This window comes from Oratosquilla oratoria, chromosome 30 (genome assembly GCF_046742065.1).
Source record: "Oratosquilla oratoria isolate Oo_2021 chromosome 30, ASM4674206v1, whole genome shotgun sequence".
Lineage (NCBI taxonomy): Eukaryota > Metazoa > Arthropoda > Malacostraca > Stomatopoda > Squillidae > Oratosquilla > Oratosquilla oratoria.
In genome coordinates, this window is record NC_134806.1 from 50079926 (window position 1) to 50101876 (window position 21951).

The 21951-nt window shown below is 41.0% G+C and overlaps 1 protein-coding gene across 1 annotated transcript in view; it reads right to left on the reverse strand.

Annotated features, from left to right (window-relative positions):
- The window catches only part of LOC143041180 (uncharacterized), a 762242-nt gene that overhangs the window by 728380 nt on the left and 11911 nt on the right, over window positions 1–21951 (reverse strand). Inside the window, exon 2 of the mRNA XM_076213010.1 lies at window positions 2528–2823. Coding sequence (XP_076069125.1) covers window positions 2528–2740 — 213 coding nt within the window. The 5' untranslated portion in view covers window positions 2741–2823. The remainder of the gene's footprint in view (window positions 1–2527; window positions 2824–21951) is intronic.

Below are 21951 nucleotides of genomic sequence, written 5' to 3' on the forward strand. Positions count from 1 at the left end.
ATTACTCATTCATGAAGGAGAGGTACCACAGGACTGGAAAAATGCAAATATTGTACCAATATATAAAGGAGGGAACAAGGAAAATCCAACTAACTATAGACTGGTCTCCCTTACAAGCACAATAGCAAAAATATGTGAAAAAGTTATCAAAAGTAGATGGGTTAAACATCTGGAAGAAAATAATATACTGAATCCGAACCAATTTGGATTTAGACAAGGAGGATCATGGGCAACTTGATCTGCTTCTACTTGAGACTAGAAATAATACAAAAAAGGGATGGATAGGTGGACTATGCTTTTCTAGATCTACAGAAAGCATTTGATAAAGTACCGCACAAAAAACTAATAAGAAAAATAGAATCAATAGGTGGCATCAAAGGAAAATTATTGGAATGGATGGAAGACTTCTTGACTGGGAGGAAAATGAGGGTAGTAATTAGAGACAAATACTCAACCTGGGATGAAATGATATGTGGTGTCCCACAAGGTTCGGTATTGTCTCCAATCATGTTTGCTATACAGTATATATAAATGACATAAATGAAGGTGTGGAATATTATTTGAACTTCTCCGCAGATAACGCAAAAATACTAAAGAAAGTAAGAACAGAGGAAGATTGTGAATCATTATAGATAGACCTAGATAAAATGTGGAAATGGAGTCAAAAGTGGGAAGTGAAATTTATCATCAAGGAGTGTAGTATAATAGAGTTTGGAAAAAGTAAAAATAGAATATCAAGAAATTGTAAAACTGGCGAAGAAGTCAAAAAAGTGAGCTCGTAAAGAGGCCTAGTAGTAATAATCAGCAAAGACATGTCAGCGGACAAACATATCAATTATCAATAAAATAGTCATTGAAACCTTCAACCTACTAAGGTCGATGAAAGTGGCATTTGACTATTTGGATGAAGAAATTAACAAAATATTAGTTACACTAATAAGACCAAAATTAGAGTGCCCTGTAACACTATGGACAGCCAGTACTAAAAAGAATATAAAGAAATTAGAAAGAATACAAAAAGCAATAACAAAGATGGCACCAACACTCACCAAATTGACATACGATCAAAGATTGTCCAAATTGGAACTACCAACTCTGGATCAAAGAAGAGAAAGAGATCTACTGACTGTAGAAATCATGAAAGGAATGGAAATCCTAGAGATGATTTATTAAATTGGGACAACAGAAAAACAAGAGGACATGAAAAGAAACTCAAAAAGGATAATTATGGAAGAGATCTGAAAAAGAATAGCTTCCCACACAGAGTGGTGGATACTTGGAATAAATTAGATAAGGCAACAGTGTGTGCAAACACTATTCAAGAATTTAAGAACAAACTTGATGCTGAAAGATACAAAGGAGGGTCACCACGAGCATAGCTCACTTCCTGCATAATACATATACACATACACCAAAGGCTTTTTTTCCCCCTTTATACAAAAGGTAGCCAAAAGACAAAGGCATAGAAACCACTCCCACCCATTCCATCCCTTACATACTCCACTCCCCTCTACCCTCCTGTATCATACAGCTAGGTAAATACACACACACACACACAGAGCGGTGGATGGTGCAGTGGTAGAGTTCCTGGCCACCGCTATGGCAGAGTTCGAATCCCGCCCAGGGCTGAAATAATTTCAGTATCACTGCACTGCTTGCTGTTACTCCAACGTATCTCGTGGGCAGGGAGTTGGGCGTGTGTGTGCATGTAAGGTCACTTACCAATTTTCTACTCCATTTCCAGATTTTATCTAGGTCTATCTGTAATGATTCACAATCTTCCTCTGTACTTACTTTTAGTATTTCTGCATCATCTGCAAAGAAGTTCATATAACATTCCACACCTTCATCCATATCATTTATATATATGACAAACATGATTGGAGCCAATATCAAACTTTGCGGGACACCACTTATCATTTCTTCCCTAGTTGAGTATTTGTCTCTAATTACTGCCCTCATTTTCCTCCCAGTCAAGACGTCTTCCATCCATTCCAATAATTTTCCTTTGGTGCCACCTATTGATTCTATTTTTCTTATTAGTTTTTTGTGTGGTACTTTATAAAATGCTTTTTGTAGATCCAGAAAACCACAGTCTGCCCATCCATCCCTTTCTTGTATCATTTCTATTAGTCTCAAGTAGAAGTAGATCAAGTTTGTGGTACATGATCTTCCTTGTCTAAATCCAAATTGATTTGGATTCAGTATATTATTTTCTTCCAGATGTTTAACCCATCTACTTTTGATAACTTTTTCACATATTTTTGCTATTGTGCTTGTAAGGGAGACCAGTCTACAGTTAGTTGGATTTTCCTTGTTCCCTCCTTTTTATATTGGTACAATATTTGCATTTTTTCAGTCCTGTGGTACCTTTCCTTCTTTGAGTGCATGCCTTTTAGTGTATTTTCAGGTGTGTATGCATTCGAACATTAGTATAATAACCTGCAAAGTCATGAATCGTAACATGTCTTGATGGTTACGATAAAAAAAAACAATAAAAGGAAGAAAATTTTACTTTAAAATTTACCCCTCCAAGACTGGCTCCATTCTCTGTTCCTGCTCCTTCGGTGAGCAAGGCATCGTCCTCCAAATCCTGTGAGTCACTCGGTGGGAGGGGAGCTCTGCGCTTTGTGCCTCTAGCCCTAGTGGTGACAGTACACGAGGAAGAGCAGGACGGCGACGAGGACGAGGTGGACGATGAGGAGTTTGAGAAACTCCTCAACATGTCTGACTTCCTCATAGTGGAGGGCGTTGAGGACCAGCTGGTTTCCGTTTAGGCAGGTCTTAGTGTCTTATACATGTTGTCCTCACTCGCTTACCATCCTGTTGGAGTAGAAAAACCTTTTATATGTTTGCAATTGGAACCATGACTAAAATCAGGATATGAGACTCCAATTTTAGTAAAGTCCACATGTATATATATATATATATAAACGGGATGGGGGATAAGATTAGGAGTCCTGCTACCTGTAGCCCCAAAGGAGACATTCCTAAAAAAAGCAAAGGCATAAGAGGGTCTAGGAGTTTTCCAACCAGTACCCTAAGGTTTGGTTCTTTTAATGTGTGTGGATGCGGTACAGATGAGAGTAAAAGGGAATCGTTAGGCACAATGTTTGTGAAAAGGCAGATGGACGTGTTGCCATTAAGTGAAATTAAGTTGAAAGGGAAGGGTGATTTTGAGTTTGGAAGTGTAGTGGGGAGGGTGTCGGGAGTGAGAAGAGGACAAGGAAGGAAAAGGGTGGCTCTACTAGTAAGTGAAGAGATAGGTAAGCATGTGAAGTGGAAGGTTTCTTTCAGATTAATGTGGATGAAGGTGAATCTGGGAGGGGAGATCTGGGTCTTTGTAATAGGATATGGGCCTGGTCGTGAGAAGAATGTAAAGGAAAGGGAGGCTGTTTAGATAGGTTTAAACGAGTGCGTATAGGCTTTTTGGGAGGAATGTCAATGTTGTGGTATTGGGAGATCTCAATGCTAGAGTAAGGGGATGAACCAATAGATGGAGTTATTGGGAAGTGTGGAGAGCCAGAAAAGAAAAAAACATAGTGGAGAGATATGGTGATGTGTTTAGAAAATTAACGATAGCTGTGTTAAAGAAGAAAGTCAAGCATAAGTACACACAGGAGAGTGAGTGTGTGTGTGTGTGTGTTTACCTAATTGTAGTTTACAGGAAAGGAGCAACGCTTGTTAGGTTCTGTTCGGTCTGCCACACTTCACATCGATGAGTGACCATCGCCCACTCATCCCAATGTTCATCCGGCCTCCAATGGTTAGAGAAGATCTCGCCTTATATATTTAAGGCTGTGTGGTGTGCTGGGAAAAGACCCTGCATCTCGAATGCACTCCCCCGAACCCCAGTTGGCCGCCCCACGCCCGAGAAAGAGTCAGAGTGTAATGAGGCCACTGTAAACGACAAGAGCACGTCACCTACAGTGCCAACACACACCAGGACTATACCCGTTGCATTGAGAAATGGCCGTTAGGGCGGAGCACTGGGAGTCCCCCTGTGGTGCCACATATAATTATTTCATAATTCTATTTTATTTTAAAATTCTATTTTATGATTTTATAATGTTGCCACATATAATTATATTATAATTTTTTGTCACACACCACCACTGAAGTAAAAATCAAAGCAATGTTTTCTATACAAAGGTTTCGTTTCCTCGAGTCTAGACATGGCATATGAGGAAGAGAGAGCGACGCTGCCGCTACATTTAATCTCTGGCCCCGCCCCCCTCACACTGCATTCAAAAAACATTACATCCACACGCACGTTCTCGCCATGGATGCCCATGTGTGGCAACACCGGGAAATCTCCTAGCCATGCCTTAGCGGTCATTTCTCGTTGCGCTGACTATAATCATCGACCACCATTGACATCTACAGGAAGTCAGACACGCAGCAAGTGTGTCCTCCGGGCTCCCATTCAGTCGCTTTGTCCTCACAGCTCTGTCCTCCCGTACTGGAAACTGCATGACAGTCTTCACGCAGATGGGGAGCTTGTGTAGTACAATCAACGCACCGTCATTCCTGCTGCTTTACGAAAGATACTCTAGCCCACCTCTATGACGGTCACCGTGGAGTAGAAACCACCAAGCGACAAGCTAAGCAGATTGCCTTCTGGCATTGCCTGCGAGTCACGCTAGTTGCTCCAGAGTAGCCAGTAACAGGATCCCCTCATGTGCGACGACAAACCTACAAGGCCCTCCGAGTCTCTGTCTGCCGATTTCTTCCAGGTTGTGAAGTAATTTTTGGCAATATCAGACAGACTCTCTGGGTGGCATGTGGTTGTTCCCTACGGCCTGAATACTATATCTGCAAGAGTGATCGGGATGTCCTGCCACTAATTCCACTAATGTTGGACTCCTCTCCACCTACGGCCCGACGGCGGACCCACCAGGACCGACTTCGAGAACTTCATGAAACACTGGGCCGTCAATCATGTGGTTACCTCGTCACATTACCTTAGTTAATAGCTACGCCGAGGCGGCTACCAAGGTAGTGAAGCACCTCATCATCAAGACAGCATCCACTGGGAACATCGACTGCGAGGAGGAGTTCGATAGAGAGCAGGCCCCTTCTGGAACAACGCAACACCCCTACCCATACAGGACGTTCTCCTACACAGGCATTATACGGTCACCCTCTACGGATATGCGTCCCGGTGCACCTAGATTTCTTTTTTCACAGGAATGGCAAACTAATGCTGAGTTACTCTCTGTGCTGATTTGGTGCAGCGCCAGTACGACAAGCACGTCCGCCCCCTCCACAGGCTAAATGTTGGACTACATATGAGGATCCAAGACCCGACACCACACCGATGGAACAAGGTCGGAGTCCTGGGCTGCGATAGGTCCCAGGAATATGAGGTTGTCTCCCTAGTAGCAGAAACTGGTAATGAGCCACCCCCCGCCCCCCTCCTTTCCCCAGATCGCTGTGGCCACTTGCTCGGAAGAAAAACTCCAGTCCTCATTAGTAAATTACCACATCGCCCTACGTCGTTAACCTAAAATCATGGAAGAGAGTCCGCTCGAGATGGTGGTACGGGCGCGAGGGGAGAGAGAGGTGTGGACACGTGATATAAGTTGGACAGATAGACATTCGGTGCACATAATAGTTACCACACTGTACATTGTATCATACCATGCCCATGGATCCATGGAACCTTGCTGCATATATTGAAGCATTTATAATAATGTCTTGTCTCAGTTATGTATGTATCTCTGTTCCTGACATGACATTGTTTCTATGCTATCTGTGTATGGCATCATTAGTATTTGTAACTTTGCAATCCAAGGGAATGTGGCGCGTTTGGTTTGATTATCGTGTAGCGAGTGCTTCTTTTTGGCTACCCCCCTTGTAAGGGGGAAAAAGCCTTGGTATATGTATGTATGTATGTATGAGTGCTTTCGGCAGGCATACTGCCAACACATTTATATTCATCAGCGTTATTCAGGCCTATCATTAGCCTTTGAACTTGAAATATCTCTCTCTCTCTCTTCCTCTTACTCTCACACACTCATTTTGTTTCCTATCCCTCTCTTTTTCTTACTTTCACTCATTCTCTATCTCTCTTTAATCATGTCTCTATCATTCTCTTCCCCTTATCTTTCTCTCTGTCTGTCTCTCCTCTCTTTCTTTTGACACACACACACACACACACGCACAAACACGACTCGTGGCGCAGTGGTAGAGTTCCTGGCTGCCACTACGGTGATCCGGGTTCGAATCCCGCCCAGGGCTGAAATAATTTCAGTATCGCTGCGCTTCGGGTCGTTACTCCAACTCTCGTGGGCGGGGAGATGAATGTGTGTGCTTGTAAGGTCACAGCATTACCCATAGATCGGCCATATATGAGCTCTGAGCTCTCTTCCGGGAGGGAAATGGCTGTTCTCTGCCGAATGAAATTATCAGGTATTAACCAAAACCAAAACTTATACAATTTGCCACTGCAGCAAGGACGCAAACTTCATGACAATCGCACCTTTCGTAAACTTACATAAGCAATGTCTCATGGATACCTTATCGTCACTGAACTTTTTCTCTGTTTTCACTTTGTCACATTGAGTTGCACAGCCCTAGTCAAGCCTTTAGTTCACTAGCTCCTAGGCTACATCCTCTAAGGAAAAAGAAAATAAAACAATGTAGCCTACCTTTTCGAAAGCAGTCTGCTAAATAAAGTTACCCATAGTTGGATACAGGGATCGATGGCGGGATGAGTAATTCTCTTAATAACAATGATGAATAAGAATAAGGTTCATTAGTTATCGTACTATCATAATTATCATTACTACAATATATCTCATCCCATTCCTTAACGCCTTGATAACTGGAGGCTTTCTTCAATTTAGTAAAATGGCCTAGCGGCACTCGCAATAAAATAATGAAATGACCGTCGGTAGTGAAATGAAGGCGATTAGCTTTTTATTCAGGCTATTCTATTAATTTTTTCTCGAACTCCTTGTCTAAGTAAGGGGCTGAAACTATGACAACTACCTCAATACTGAGGTATACTTCATTTTCAGGACAGCAACAGAATGCTATTTGTTATGTTGTATCTATATTTCAGTGCTGCTAAACTCACTAACGTGGTACACTTTATAGTTATTGTCATGGCCAACATCAGATGTTTATTATGCAGCTGAGAGGCAGACTTTATCTGTATGTGCTTTATCAATTTTTCGTTCAAGTTAAAAACAAAATGATTTCGTTCAAGTTAAAACCAGATGATTTCGTTCAAGTTAAAACCAGATGATTTCGTTCAAGTTAAAACCAGATGATTTCGTTCATTTGAGGAATGAATTCGAGTCTGCCCCGCAACTGAACAAAATCGCCTGGCTTAGGCCAGCGCAACATCTACAGTGGGTGCGGGTGTCACTGTAGTGAAATAATTAATCTATACTTCCCGAAGTCACCGAAGAAGCTGCTGGAACAATTACCTGTAATTTGTTTATATTTTTTCTTCGTCTCACCGCGAAAACTCATCGGATCTGTTATTAGGTGCAAACCAAAGTTCACAAGAGATCGAAAAAAGGCAAGATTTATAATCGGGCCAATGTCATTATCATGTTGGAGTTTGAATTTACACCCGGCAAGCAGCTCTTCCACCATGCCTCCTCTTTCCAATTTCTTGCTGGATGTATATCTGATCAACACTAAGATGAAATCGGATTTTATAGATAATGTCGTAAGTCTTAAAGTTACAAGCTGCAATTTGCTTCAATGCAGTATTAAAACCCGGTGACATCGCTACTGTCAACCAAAGAGAATCTTCAGAAAGCTCGAGGGTAGGAACCGGACGCCCTTCCACAGAGGTGCCACAGAAGAGGCTCCCCTTTAAAGAGTCAATTAACGGTCGGAAAGCAATAAAAGATTCAACGGTTCTCGGCTTGCACTCCCTCTAACATCGCCGAAGATGCCGTTAATGGTGTTAGTCACGGTTCCGCCTAACCGGAGGCTTAACCTTGTAACAGTGACCTACTTCAAGGACTAAGGACAAGCTGTTTATACGACTAAATCTATGGGCAGACGTGCAGGTATGTTCCCAATATCACAATTTCTGTCATCAGTATAACCCATTAGAAACAAATATACGCAACTTTTCCTTGTCCGTCTGTATCGGAGATATTCACATATTGGTTTGTAGTTGACATGCAGGCTAATATGGGGATTGGTGATGGGCATGCTTAGAATATTATTTAATATCTTCCTCAGAATAATAATTAATTATTAAAAACTTAATCTTCCCTTACGATACGCTTACTTCAACTGAACTCTGATCGACCATAGAATATAAAGCGTCTTTTCAAATGTGTTCGTTTGAGGTTACTTATAAAACCGATGAAATAGTTTATACTGTAATGACATACCGCTTACTAGTCTCCTTTTGGCCCGCCAATAACCGCCCTCGGCTTACTCGATGTCTAGGTATTTCCATCCGTCTCGATCAATTTCTCTGTTATCCAATTCTCCCATAATTGCATTCATCCATCCATACTTTTCTGGGACGTCATTCTTCCCTGAACCACTATTCCCATCGCCACTCTCAGAATCCCTGACATGGCAAGTGCTTCCATTAAAAATAGCTGCTTTCTCGTGGATATGACAACAAATACACGACTTGAAACTGTAACGTCTCATCGCCTTTCAAAGACATCAGCAACAATGTATCCATGGAATAATGGTGTGGAAAATGAAGGTGCGATAATTTATATGTTTTGAAAACTAAGCCTACTTTGTCATCAAATGACATAATGGCAGTTTTTGCGGTTTGTCGAAATTTTATGCAACACCGCGTGACCAACAAGGCCGACTGTTGTAGGTGTGGATATATTGCACCTGTATCGGCAACATTGGCTACACACACGCAGGTGTGACCATAGTATAAATGAGGGCAAACGTCGATCTTAGCAGAAATAAAATATATAAAACACGCCATTATAAGGAAGAAACTAGTAACAGATATATATTCTTTAATCATTAACCCTTTCATCACAGTGGCAGAATATATACTGTTCCGGATAAGGGCAGGCGAGTTTTAGTAACAGCTGAGTGGGCAAACTTCAGCTTGAATGAAATTTCAGTCGATCGAGACCCCTTTCAGGCAGAATTGCCCTCTTACCTGCATGAAATTCCCTGAACTTGGACGGAACAACAGCTATAAGGTATATTACAGTGTAGAGGTTATGTAAGCACAGGGTCCTGATAATTCATGTGTGTTTGAAACGCTCAATACTCTGTCGCAATGCACGAATCATGCTTGGGGTCAGTCCACGTTCAGTCAAAGTAAGTTTTCAATGAATCGAGACCGTAATCAATCAAGCCTCCGACCTTCAGATGAATGAAATTTACCATAATAAATACTGCATTAAGAAATTTACCATAATAATTTACCATAATAATAAGAAATTTACCATAATAAATACTGCAACAAGAAATTTACCATAATAAATACTGCAATAATACGCTCAGGCTTGGACTGAGTGTACTGAGGTCTTTTTTCAGTAGACTTAACGAATAATCATTTTTTTTTTTGAGATACGAAGCCCTGAGCATACTGTATACATTCAACGTAGGTTTTCCAACAAGGTTTCAGCACAAGGCTGGGTACCCTTTAAAAGGTCCTCCCTCCTTCCGATGGGTGCCCTTTAAAATACTAAGCATCTGCGCTCTAGTTCAGGGGCCTGGAGCATCTAAAGGATTTTCTTTGTGGAGGTCAGAAAAGAGAGGAGAGTCCCTGACATACTGAGCAGCTACACGACCTGCCGAACTTGTTACTGAAGTGTCCTTTAAAATACTACGCATTTGCGCCCGACAGTTTATGTCAGGTGTGGGGAAGGGAGTAACGGAACTCAATTATGGAGAACGAGGTGTTCCCTTAAAGACTGTTCATTATGTAAACGACCATGAACATATGGTCATTGTAGGACAATTTTTTAAAATACAAAATACCAGTGCCTGAATTTTAGGCATCGGGAAGAGAAAAATTCTTTACAGAGACCAGGAAAAGTCGATCTCCCTGAGAGACTGGGCTATGCAGACATACACAAAATATTATCAATAAAGTGGTGCCGTTAAAGACTTCACCGTTAGAAGGACGCTAGGCCTAACGATAGACGGTCGCCCTTTAAAGGGATCAGCAAGGGCCGGAGGTCAAGCTTGCAATATTGATGCCTCGACGCGTTGCCTTGCTATGCTGCCTGTCTTGGCTGCATTGTGTTCTGCTAGCCCCCTTATAAGCTTCCTTTCTTTTCAAGCCGCGTTAAATTTCAATAGGTTATGCTGCAGGGATGTGTGTCACACTCATGCTATCCTGCCTCCATTGACCTCCGTATAGAAATTCTTCCTTTTCATACTACGTTAAGTTTTGACGGGCTATGCTGCAGGAGTGTGATGTCACTGCTATTGATATCTGATTTGGTCCCACTGGTTTTAATCTAAATTTTCTTTTCATGCGTTGATTTCTAATGAGACATGCTATGTTGTCACGGCCCTACCATGCCGTCTGAATGGACTCCATTGTTTTTTGTGTAAGCTATCTTTCCTTCTATGCTACACATGCAAGTACTGACACGGTCTTTCTATGCTCTGTTGGTATCCGTATAAACCCTTTCTCTTTCTTCATGCTGTTCAATTTTGCTCAGTTATATTACAGGGATAAGATAACAAGATCTTATGTTTTTAACCTGGCTCCACTGTGTTCTGCTGACCTTCGTATATACTTTTCTTTTTATGATGTACTATGTTATAGGGTCATGCTGAAATTGTACTTCTAAGGTATATAAATTTGATTGTTGGCCAATATGTATGTTTTCTTTTCATTCCGAGTTAGAATTAACTGGGTTATGCTGTGGGTTCATGCTAGCATGACCCTAATATGTCGGTTAACATGACTGCGTAGCGTTTTGCTGGCCATGAACAACCTTTCACCCTTATACTGAAACAAGCTTTGATGATTTAATCTATGTTGCCGCACCATGCTGCCATGACCTTGTCCTTTCTGCTTTTAGGTAGCTTTTTATGTATCACACAGTAGAATCCGAATTTCGTGTGACAAAAGGAAAATAATAGAAATTTTCAACTCCCTTGGGGAATGCTAAGTAGACGAAAAGAATGGCCTGGCGGCATCCAAAGAAAAAGGTAAAGTGTTGCGTCGTACGAAAGGAATTAATCGAGTTACGCTTATTTACTGAAATATCTCACGCGTAGTTTATAAATACACCTTATCAGTGTAGTACGTTGTCGTAATGCGTTGCTCTTTCCACTTGCTTTGCGTTTGCGCGGTCCCAAGTTCTACCGCTAACCAAGTTCGGTCGATACAAAGGGATACTCGCTTTTTTTTTCTTCTTTTTTTTCTGGCTACCGCTAGCTTACTGTGTCAGCGTCGTGGCACTTCCTTGGAAAGGAATGGTATACAAACCACCCTTGATTAACCCTCATTACTTGCCAGAGAATATTTTTTTCTTTTAATGATGGTTGCCACCAGGAATCATAACCAGTTCCGTAGCATTCCCTAGAATCAGTGGTTCTTAACCCCTGGGTCGCGACCCAAATTTGGGTCGCCAAGCCATTTTATTGGGTCGCTAAGGGTTTGCAGAAAATAATTATTTTCCCACTACAGATATATTATAATTATATACTGTAATAATTAAAATACATGATGCCTAGTTTTAGGATTCTAAGCAGACCATGATTAAATAAAAACTCCAAAGCAGAAAATTTAATTTATTTTAATCATATTACTTATAAAGACAATTCGTATATCTATGTAGGCTTGGGTCGCGATGCTTGATTTGTGCAAAATTTTGGGTCGCTGCCAAAAAAGGTTAAGAACCACTGCCCTAGATAGATAAGTAGTTCAAAGATGACTTAAGAGTATATTGTGATGATTTACAATCATGACGCATTAAAATTCAACTGAGAAGGCTTTGGATTTTTTTCATGTATGAAAATATAACTTAGAAGTTAGAACACTAAAATACACGTTTCTAGTATTTTAGTCTTGATTTTATCTACGGACTTTCATTGTCGTAGTTACATTTTCCATCGCTAGGGCATTGATGACATATTAAGAGCTGTTGTTTACATACTCCAACACCTCCACTTTTTTTTTTTTTTTATGAATTTTCGTTGAAATGAAGGGCAGCAAATAGTAGTCTGAAAGTGGAAAATTGATAATGATAATTTTCAGTCACCATGCATGCATATTACCATTCTCAATATGAATTCCCTTTCTGCCTGAATTACCGTAGTGAAATTACATCAAGAGATGTTTCAAGTTACATATATACTTCCCTTCCTTTCATTGTATTGGTAGGGACATTTTGTTTCTTGGTTTGTATGTCGCCTTCTCCAAGTTTCAGTGTGTTTGTCCTGGCGCGGAACAGAATGGCAGTCTAGGTTATATTTATAAACTACTTCCGTTTTTATTTCTGGTTTCGATCGCCTGTAGTGCAACAGGGAGGATTTACTTGCCAGTTCGACTTTGCATATGTCTGTGTCAATATTATTATCCTGGCTTTGAGACCCTCCAGGTTTAAGTTTATCTTGGCCCAGTAACTTCCTTGTCTTTTATATAGGTCATGAAAAATGAGCTGTTGCTTGTTTCCCTCATCTTCAATGATGTGTCTGGCATATGAGAGCTTGTTTTGTATATCTCTAGTGTAAGCTAAGGAAGATCCGATCTCTGCTCTGCATTGCTTTGTGTGCTTACGGGCACACTGCCCGTAAGCACACAAAGCAATGCAGTTAGACCTTTTAGATGATGATCCTACACGAATGCCCAGAAAGGTAAAAGTATTAAAAGGGACTGAGCACAGATACGCTTTAGAAAGACAGCAAATGTTTGAATTATAGAAATGGAGAAATCATTAAATGCAAAGACAAAATGGTAAAAAAGAGTAGAAGAATTTTGCCAAGAGCTTTACTTGTTGAAGACCATAGTTGGGTCAGTAAATTTATCTGTAGACATCAGTAGTTAGAGATTACAAAGGAAGTAGAATTTGCTATAAAAAATATGAAACGTGGAAAAGCACCTGGAAATGATGGTGTATTGATAGATCTCTTGAAAGACGCAGGGAAAGAAGTTCATATTAAGTTAGCTCAGTTGTACACCCAGTGCTTACATCAAGATAGCATTCCTGAATCGTGGTGCAATGCTATAGTGATTTTGCTTCATAAAAAAGGAGACCAGAAGGACCTTAGTAGCTATCAACTGATTAACTTGCTATCAAATGTGTATAAAGCATTCCCCAAGATCCTTACAAATACACTACATCAAATTTTAAATGTAAACCAAATGAAAGAACAGGCAGGCTTTAGGAGTGGATATTCAATTATAGATCATTTGCAGGCAATGAACCAACTAATTGAGAAAATGACAGAATGCAATATACCTCTCTGTTTAGCTTTTGTAGATTATGAGAAGGCCTTTGACTGGGTAGAACAAATAACACTAAACTTGCTACATAAACAGGGTACAAACAGATTGTAAGGGTTTTAGAAAAGATTTATGCAGAAAGTATTGCTATAATTCAACTACATAAAAATACAGAAAAGACCAAGATCGAGAAAGGAGTACAGCAAGCCGATACAGTAAGTCCTCGTTATACGGTACATATGCGCTCCTGAAAACCTTACCGCAAATTGAAATTACCGTATACTAAACCCATTATAACATGTAATAATAGGATATGTGTTCCAGCACATCGAAAGTCACCCCTACAGACATGAAAATACATGAAAATAGTCACATAAGAAAATGTAAAGTACTGTACTGCGCAGAAGAAATAAACAGAAAATGTTTTTATTTACTTTTCACTCGCCATGTATTCTATTAGATGATGTCCCTCCTGAGGTTAAGGGAAAGTAGGGATCTCAGCCCTTACTCATCTTTTGCTGAGTGGGCAGACAAAGATGAGGGTGAGGCAGGAGGCTGAAAACCCTCAAACACTTTGTCGTCTGCACTATTGGAAGCAGATGTGGAAGGGCCAGCTGTAGCAGGGTTGGCACATTTGACTGGTTTGAAGAAAGAAGATATGGAGGAAGGACCAGCTGTAGAACCATCAGCAGTGGATGTGGAAGGGCCAGCTGTAGAACCGTCGGCAGCGGATGTGGAAGGGCCAGCTGTAGTAGGGTCGGCAGGTGTGACAGGGACGTAAGGATTTAATTTGTGTTCAAAGGGAAATGCAGGAAAACACTGATTGTTGTGGTGGCTGCATGGCATGGTGGTGCTACAGTACGGTGTAAACAAAACACGAGCGGATACAGTATCTGTGAATTTTTCTTACCATAAATAGAATTGAGGGTAGTAATTACTAAATACCATAACTGTGAATTTACCGGATAAAGAATTACCGTATAAGGAAGACTCGCTGTACCATTTCACCCAAATTATTTACAGCTTGTTTGGAAGAGATTTTCAGAAGGTTGAGTTGGGAAGAGAAAGGTTTGAAGATTAATGGTGAATATTTCATATTTGTGGATGATATTATTCTTATTTCAGAAAGAGCAGAAGACTTGCAAGATATGCCAAGTGATCTGAACAAGGAATCTCAAAGTAGGTTTAAAATGAATAAGAGTAAAACCAACAAGAAAGTTCAAAATAAAGAAATTATAATTGATTGTGAGCCTTGAAGAAGTTGAAGAGTATAATTATTTAGGCCAGATGGTGAAAATAACCAAAGATCATGATAATGAAATAAAAAGATATATTACAATTGGTTAGAAAGTGTTTGGTAAGTATAATAAAATCCTGAGAGGTTCTCTACCTTTATGTTTGAACAGTAAAGTTTACAATCAATGCATTCTGGCAGCAATAATCTATGGGTGTGAGATGTGGAAACTGATGAAGGTGGTGGAAACAAAGCTAAGGACTGCACAGAGGAGAATGGAGAGAGCAATGATGGGAATAATGCTGAGAGACTGAAAGAGATCAAGTTGGGTGAGTGAGCAGACTAGAGTAAAAGATATTGTGGAGGCAGTACAAGAGAGGAAGAGGAATTGGGCAGGTAAGTTAGTGCAAACGACTGATGAGCGATGGAGCGTGTTACTGAGTGGCCACTGCAAGATGGGAAGTGTGAAAGAGGGAGACCAGACAGAAGGTGGACAGATGAGATAGAGAAGTTTGCAGGAATGACATGGCAGAGGTTGGTATGGTCATGTGAATCATGGAATGCTATGAAGGAGGCCTTTGTTCAGCAGTGGACCCAGGATGGCTGGTTTGCTTGATCACTGAGCTAAGGAGAGACCCCCATGGCTAACCCACTATGCCGAAAATATTCTACGCGATTGAACATGACGGGGCTGAAGTTGATACATAGAGAAACCAAATTGATGAAGTTTCTCTTTGTCACTGGCAGCTCATTCATTCTTATTCAGATCTTACAACTTCTTATTCAGATCTTACAAGGGGAAGATGGGCAGAATATTTTAGGGAGTTGCTAAATGTGAAGGAGGATAGGGAAGGAAAGATTGCTGCAGATGGGAAGTGCGAAGAAAATGAGAGTGATGAATGAGAAGAATGGAGGAGAAATAAGGAAGGATGAGGTGAAGGCAGTTGTTAAGATGATGAAAGCAGGTAAGGCACCTGGTCTGGATGGATGCCATGCGGAATGTCTGAAAAAGGGAGGTACAGTGATGGTGGACTGGTTGGTGAGGTTATTTAATGTTTGTTGGAGAGAGGGTAGAGTGCCGGAGGACTGGAGGAGTGCCTGTATAGTTCCTCTTTACAAGGGAAAAGGGGACAAGTGTGAATGTAGTAGTTTCAGAGGGATTAGCTTGTTGAGTGTAATTGGGAAGGCTTATGGGAGGATCTTGATTGAGAGGATTAGGAGAGGAACAGAAGGAGTAATTGGTGAGGAACAGTGTGGATTTAGGACAGGTAGAGGTTGTGTAGATCAGATTTTTGTGGTAAGACAGATATGTGAGAAAGCTATAGGAAAGGGGAAGGATGTTTTTTGGGCTTTTATGGATCTGGAAAAGGCTTATGATAGGGTAGACAGAAGGGCACTGTGGGAGGTTATGCAGATATACGGGATAGGAGGAAAGCTTCTGGGAGCTGTCAAGAGTTTTTACTAGAGTAGTAGAGCCTGTGTTAGAATTAGAAATGGAGAGAGCGAGTTGTTTGAGGTAAAGGTGGGACTTCAGGGATGTGTCATGTCGCCATGGCTGTTCAATTTATACATGGATTGGGTGGTGCGAGAGGTAAATGCAAGGGTAATGGGCAAGGGATTGGAGATGGTTAAAGAAAATGGAGAAAAGTGGGAGGTGAGCCAGCTGTTGTTTGCGGACGACACTGCGCTTGTGGCAGGATCGGAGGAGGGATTGAGGAAGTTGGTGGCAGAGTTTGGGAGAGTATGTGATACAAGAAAGCTAAAGATAAATGTGGGTAAAAGTAAGGTAATGAGATGTACAAGGGGTGAAAGTGGCAGTAGACTGGAAGTGAGCATTAAGGGAGAGCGACTGGAGGAAGTGGATAGTTTTAGATACTTGGGTGCAAATGTGGCAGGGAAAGGTGGAGTGAAAGTGGAGGTAGAATGTAGATTGAGAGAAGCGAGTAAATGCCTTGGTGGATTAAAGAGTGTAATGAGGAATAGACATTTGGGAATGGATGCTAAGAGGAGACTGTATGAAGGAGTGATTGTGCCAACAGCACTGTATGGGGCAGAAACATGGAACATAAGAGAAGGAATTTGAATGTGTTTGAGATGAGGTGTCTGAGAAGTATGATGGGGGTTACTAGGCTAGATAGAGTGAGAAATGAGGAGGTGAGGAGGAGAACAGGGGTGGAAAAGGAATTGGGAGATAGGGTTGATGAAAGAATATTAGGATGGTTTGGACACATGGAAAGAATGAGTGAAGAAAGACTAGTAAAAGAGGTGTGGAAGGCAGATGTGGAGGGAGTGAACATGAGGGGACGTCCTAGGATGAGGTGGATGGATGGGGTGAAGGGGGCTTTGGGGAAGAGGGGAATGTCTGTTGAGGAAGGACGGGAGAGGACAGAAGACGGGTGAATGGAGAATGGTTGTATATGGATGATGTTGTGATTGCATGAGGTGGAATGGGTGGGGGGATGGGGGGGTGAGGTAGTATGTGTGAGCAAAATTTGACGCAGCCCGAAGGGATTTCTTCCCATCCTCTCATTTTATGCAATGGGGGGATGGAGAGAGGGGGTCGCCGATTTAATGAAGCAGCCTTGCTGTGGATGTGCTGTGTCTTGCGACACTGCTTCTGACCCAGGGCAGTGGACAAGGTGCAGGGATGACCCGTCATTCAGGAGGTGCTAAGATAAGAGGGAGGGTGGAGGGGTGTGGAGTGTATTCAGGGATGGAATGGGTGGGAATGATTTTATGCCTTTTTCTTTTTGGCTACCCCCCTTGTAAGGGGGGAAAAGCCTTGGTATATGTATGTATGTGTACAACTTTTTTAACTGCATTTAACACTTCTTTTGTGGATACATTTGTAAACAAGACTTGAATATCAAAGCCTTTTTTTTTTCTTTTCTTTTGCCAGTTAGGTCCATATTTCTAAGTCTACTAAATAAATCACATGAATTCTTAAGATGTGCATCACTGATGGTATCTGATATTTTTTAAGGGGTTTCGCTAATACTCGGCATGTCTATGTGGTGCTGATCCTATTACCGATGTTATGGGTCTCACAGGTATGTTTGGTTTGTGTATTTTAGGTAGGCCTCTCATATGTGGGGGTCAGATAGATAGATAGACTTTATTTGGCAAAGAATCAATATACATGAAGTGCAGATAATGACAACAACACATAGTTCGAAATAATAATTGCAAATTGCCAAGGATAACACAAAAAGCATGTACGCTTATTTCCATTGTGGTCCTCATTAGATTGTTATTCTACACTAAGTCACACAGACAACATACGTAGGGGGTTAAGGTGACCAGAGACAATCATGAGTAATACCAGTCAGTACACATATGACACATAAATATTGTTATAGTTTTGCTAATAATACTAAAATGTTCGTAACACATAGGATATTGAGACCAAAAATTTAGTACCATCACAATAAGGAACATTGCATTAAGCAAAGGAACAACAAAATAATGTTAAATTGTAACAAAACAGTATGAGTGAGTACTATATCAGAGTGGTACCATTAATGATATACTACATTATTCTACAGCTGTATCAACATGTTGTTATAGTGAATGCTACATTGCAGCTAGGGTCACCTATTAATTCTAAAATTTTACCTGTATCTCAGGATGGAGTGGGCAATTAGTATGAGCACTAGGAAGTAGTACATTATAACCTGAAGCACCAGAAGTAGGGTACAGGGGACTAGTACTCATATGAGTAAAACAACAAGGAGAATGAGGAACAAGTCCAATTACCTCGTTGCCTGGTACCTTGATTCATCAGGCTTGTATTATGGTCAGATCATAACTGTTCTCAAACCCTACCTGAGACACATACAATTCTATGACTAGCAAAACAAAGGTGGAAACCAATTTGTAACATCAAACATTATTATACTAAACTAAACTTCTGAAGGACAAAAAAAAGGGAAGAGGTCAGAACATTTATGAGTGAACGCAGATTTGGATGGTATTACTCATGGAGTCAGGTATCCCTCACTAAACTAGTGGTACATAAAGTCAAGGCTGTTCTCTGTCCATAGCTGAGACATATAGTAACCATTGACTTTTTTCTTGAAGGTAACCTTGCTATTTGACTTCCTAATGGACACAGGTAGTGAGTCCCATTGTTGAGCACCTGTGAAGTGAAAGCTGATTTTGGTGAGGGGACCTGCATGAGATACAATAAAAGACCCTTGACTGTTCTGGGTTCGGTTCTCAGCCGATAACATAAAATTACAGCTCACATATGTGGGAGCAGAATTATGAACGACATTGTAAACGTGGTTTAGTTTCAGCTGCTGGACACGATATATTACAGGTAACATTATTACCTTGCTAAATTCTTCTATACCAATATGATTACATTGAGGTAAATTTAGCATGAATCTAATGATCTTATTTTGTGCAACCTGTAGCCGAGACTGGTTTTCTCTGCTCAGACTACTGTACCACGAGCTACAAGTGTAACCAAAGTGATGCTGTAACAAGGCTGAGACCAGAAGCTTCTTTGTTTCCAAATCAAAATTTCTGGCTTTTCTGTACAAAAATTTGACTCTATGTAAACACTTGCATACAATCTTATCCATTATGGCATTCCCTGAGAGGGACTGATCTAAGGGTATTCCAAGATAGGTTACCTCTTGTTTTGACTCCAAGACATTAACCCCACATCTGACCTGTAATTGCGGTGTTTCCTGAGGTTGGGTTTTGATGTGAAGACAATACTTTCCATTTTACCAATGTGTAAAGACAGCCTGTTATCTATGAGCCTGTCCTGGACTGCTGACAGTTCGACACTCAGTGGCTCCTCTACTTCAACTGGGTCCCTACCTGAGACAATTAGTGCAGAGTTGTCTGCATATAGCAGTACCTTACAGTTCGATGCACCTGGCATGTCGTTAATATAAACCAGGAACAGTAGCGGTCCTAGAATTGAACCTTGTGGTACACCACAAGTTATCTCTCTGTCACCTGAGCAAGCTCCATTTACCTGTACAAGTTGTTTGCGACCTGTAACGTAGGACTTGAGCCAACCAATATTCGCCACTCCTAATGCTTAAATTTTTTTTTAATAAAATATCATGGTCCACTGTGTTAAATGCTTTTTGTAGATCCAACAAAACTAAACCTGTGTAGTTACCTCTGTTGCATTCCTTTATTATCAGATCATAAAGGTCTACCAAGCTGGTGTCTGTTGAGTAATTTGTTCTAAAACCAGATTGCATGGTGTATAGTAGATTATGTTTCCTGAGGTTGGTATTTAACTGATTGTATACGATATGTTCCAAAAACCTTGGAAATAATACCTAGAATTGAAACAGGCCTGTAGTTAACTGCCTCAGTTTTTGCATTTTTCTTATAAAGAGGTGTTACCCGAGCCCTTTTCATGTCACTTAGGATAAATCCTGAACTGATAGACAAATTTATTATGTGGATTATTGGAGGAGTTATAATTGTGGCTCCATCCTTAACAAACCTCGCAGGAATGTCGTCTAACCCTGTAGCCTTAATGGCACTTATGCTAGCCAGTAATTTAAACACTTCTTTTTGAGTGGTCTTTTGTAGTTTGAAACACTTTATAGTACTCCTGAACATACCCCAGCCCAAACTTCCCAGAACCTGTTGGGAGGGATTTTAATAGTTTAGTGGCTATGGTTGTTAAAAAGGAGTTGAAGTGGTTGGCTATGGTGTTTCTATCAGAGTTAAGCTTGCCGTTTATCATGAGTCCTATTCTGTCTACTTTGTTACTAGGCTTTGTGTGAACTTCTAGGGTCTTCAGAGTTTGCCACAGCTTCCTTGGATTGTGTTTGTTCTGGTTCACCATGTTAGTACAATAATCAGCTTTGGCTTTTTCCTTCCAATATTTCACCTGATTCCTATAGTACAGAAAGCCATTATAGTCCTCCTGATTTCCACTTTTCCTAAATCTAGCAATAAATCTGTCTCTAATTAAACCCAGTACTTCGTTAGTCATCCATGGTTCCGTCCTCTGTTTTATTCGTATCTCTTTGAGAGGCGCTACTCTGTCAATAATAGTAAGAAATGTGTACTTAAAATTAGACCAGGCCTCATAAACATCGGTACAATTTAGTACTGGCGACCAGTCTGTCCTACCCAGTTCATCTACAAAATGTTCCCGTGAGTAATGCTTCATGGAACGAAGCTTCACTGTGTTGTGCTTGTTGAAAATCGTCTTCCTAGCTTTCCTAGTACAATATATGAGCTTGTGGTCACTAAGACCATAATCACAAGCACCAGCCTGCGTTATCTTATTACAATCGGAGACCAGGATAAGATCTATGATGGACCTGGATGTGCCTGTTATTCTAGTAGGCTCGTCAATCAGTTGTGTCAGGCCATGAGATTTTAGCAAGTCTCTCATTGCCTTAACAAGGTTATTATTTGTACTTGCCAGATTCGTATTAAAATCACCTAGGATAATAATTTCTTGGTCATGCATATTGACCCAATAGAAACAGGTAGATTCTAATGCGCTATAGAAGGACATCTGCTTCGGTGGTCTGTAACAGACCCCACATAAGATGGGATGCGATTTAGGTAACAATATTTCTACCCATACAGCTTTGAGCCCCTCGTTACTCATAAGGTCTGTACAGGGGTTGAATGCTAAATCATTGCAAATGAAAGTACATACCCATCCTCCGGTCCTCTTTCTATCATTACTCACAACACTAAAACCCAGATTCACAATTTCCGAGTCAGAGATGGTATTGTCTAACCAAGTTTCGGTGACACTGATGACTGCTGCCCTGGTCCGCCGCACTAGTAGAGGAACTCATCTATCTTAGGTAGAAGGCTTCTGGCATTCAAGATGAAGCAGTTGAAATCGTCCCCGGGTGTTGACTGGGGCGAGGCACAGTGATCGGGGTTAACAGGTGTAGGGTCAACCTCACCATCGGACATGGGGGGGTCCTGGTAGTTCTTTGAGTGTACACCCATTGTAAGTGAAGTGGAAAATGTCCTCATTCACCAAGGCAGCATTGTAGGTTTCGAGAGAAATTCCACAACACTTGATATGAGTCCATTCCACACATGACTTGCAGCTGATGGCTCTGCTATTGCGACGGACTCCTTTTAGACAGCTTACACATGGGTGTTTTGGGACTCTCGTTGCAGCTGGGCCGGGACAGGGATGTATATCACCACAGAGAAGGAGGGCATAGGACACCAGAAGCTTGGAAGTGTTGATTTTTCTCTTCAGTGTTACGAGAACTTCCCCTTTGTTTAGCTAATCAAATCCAATGCCACTTTCTGCCTTCTGTTGTTGAGGCAGGCGGGGGAAGGAACTGGCACAGAGTATGGTGGTTAAAAGAGA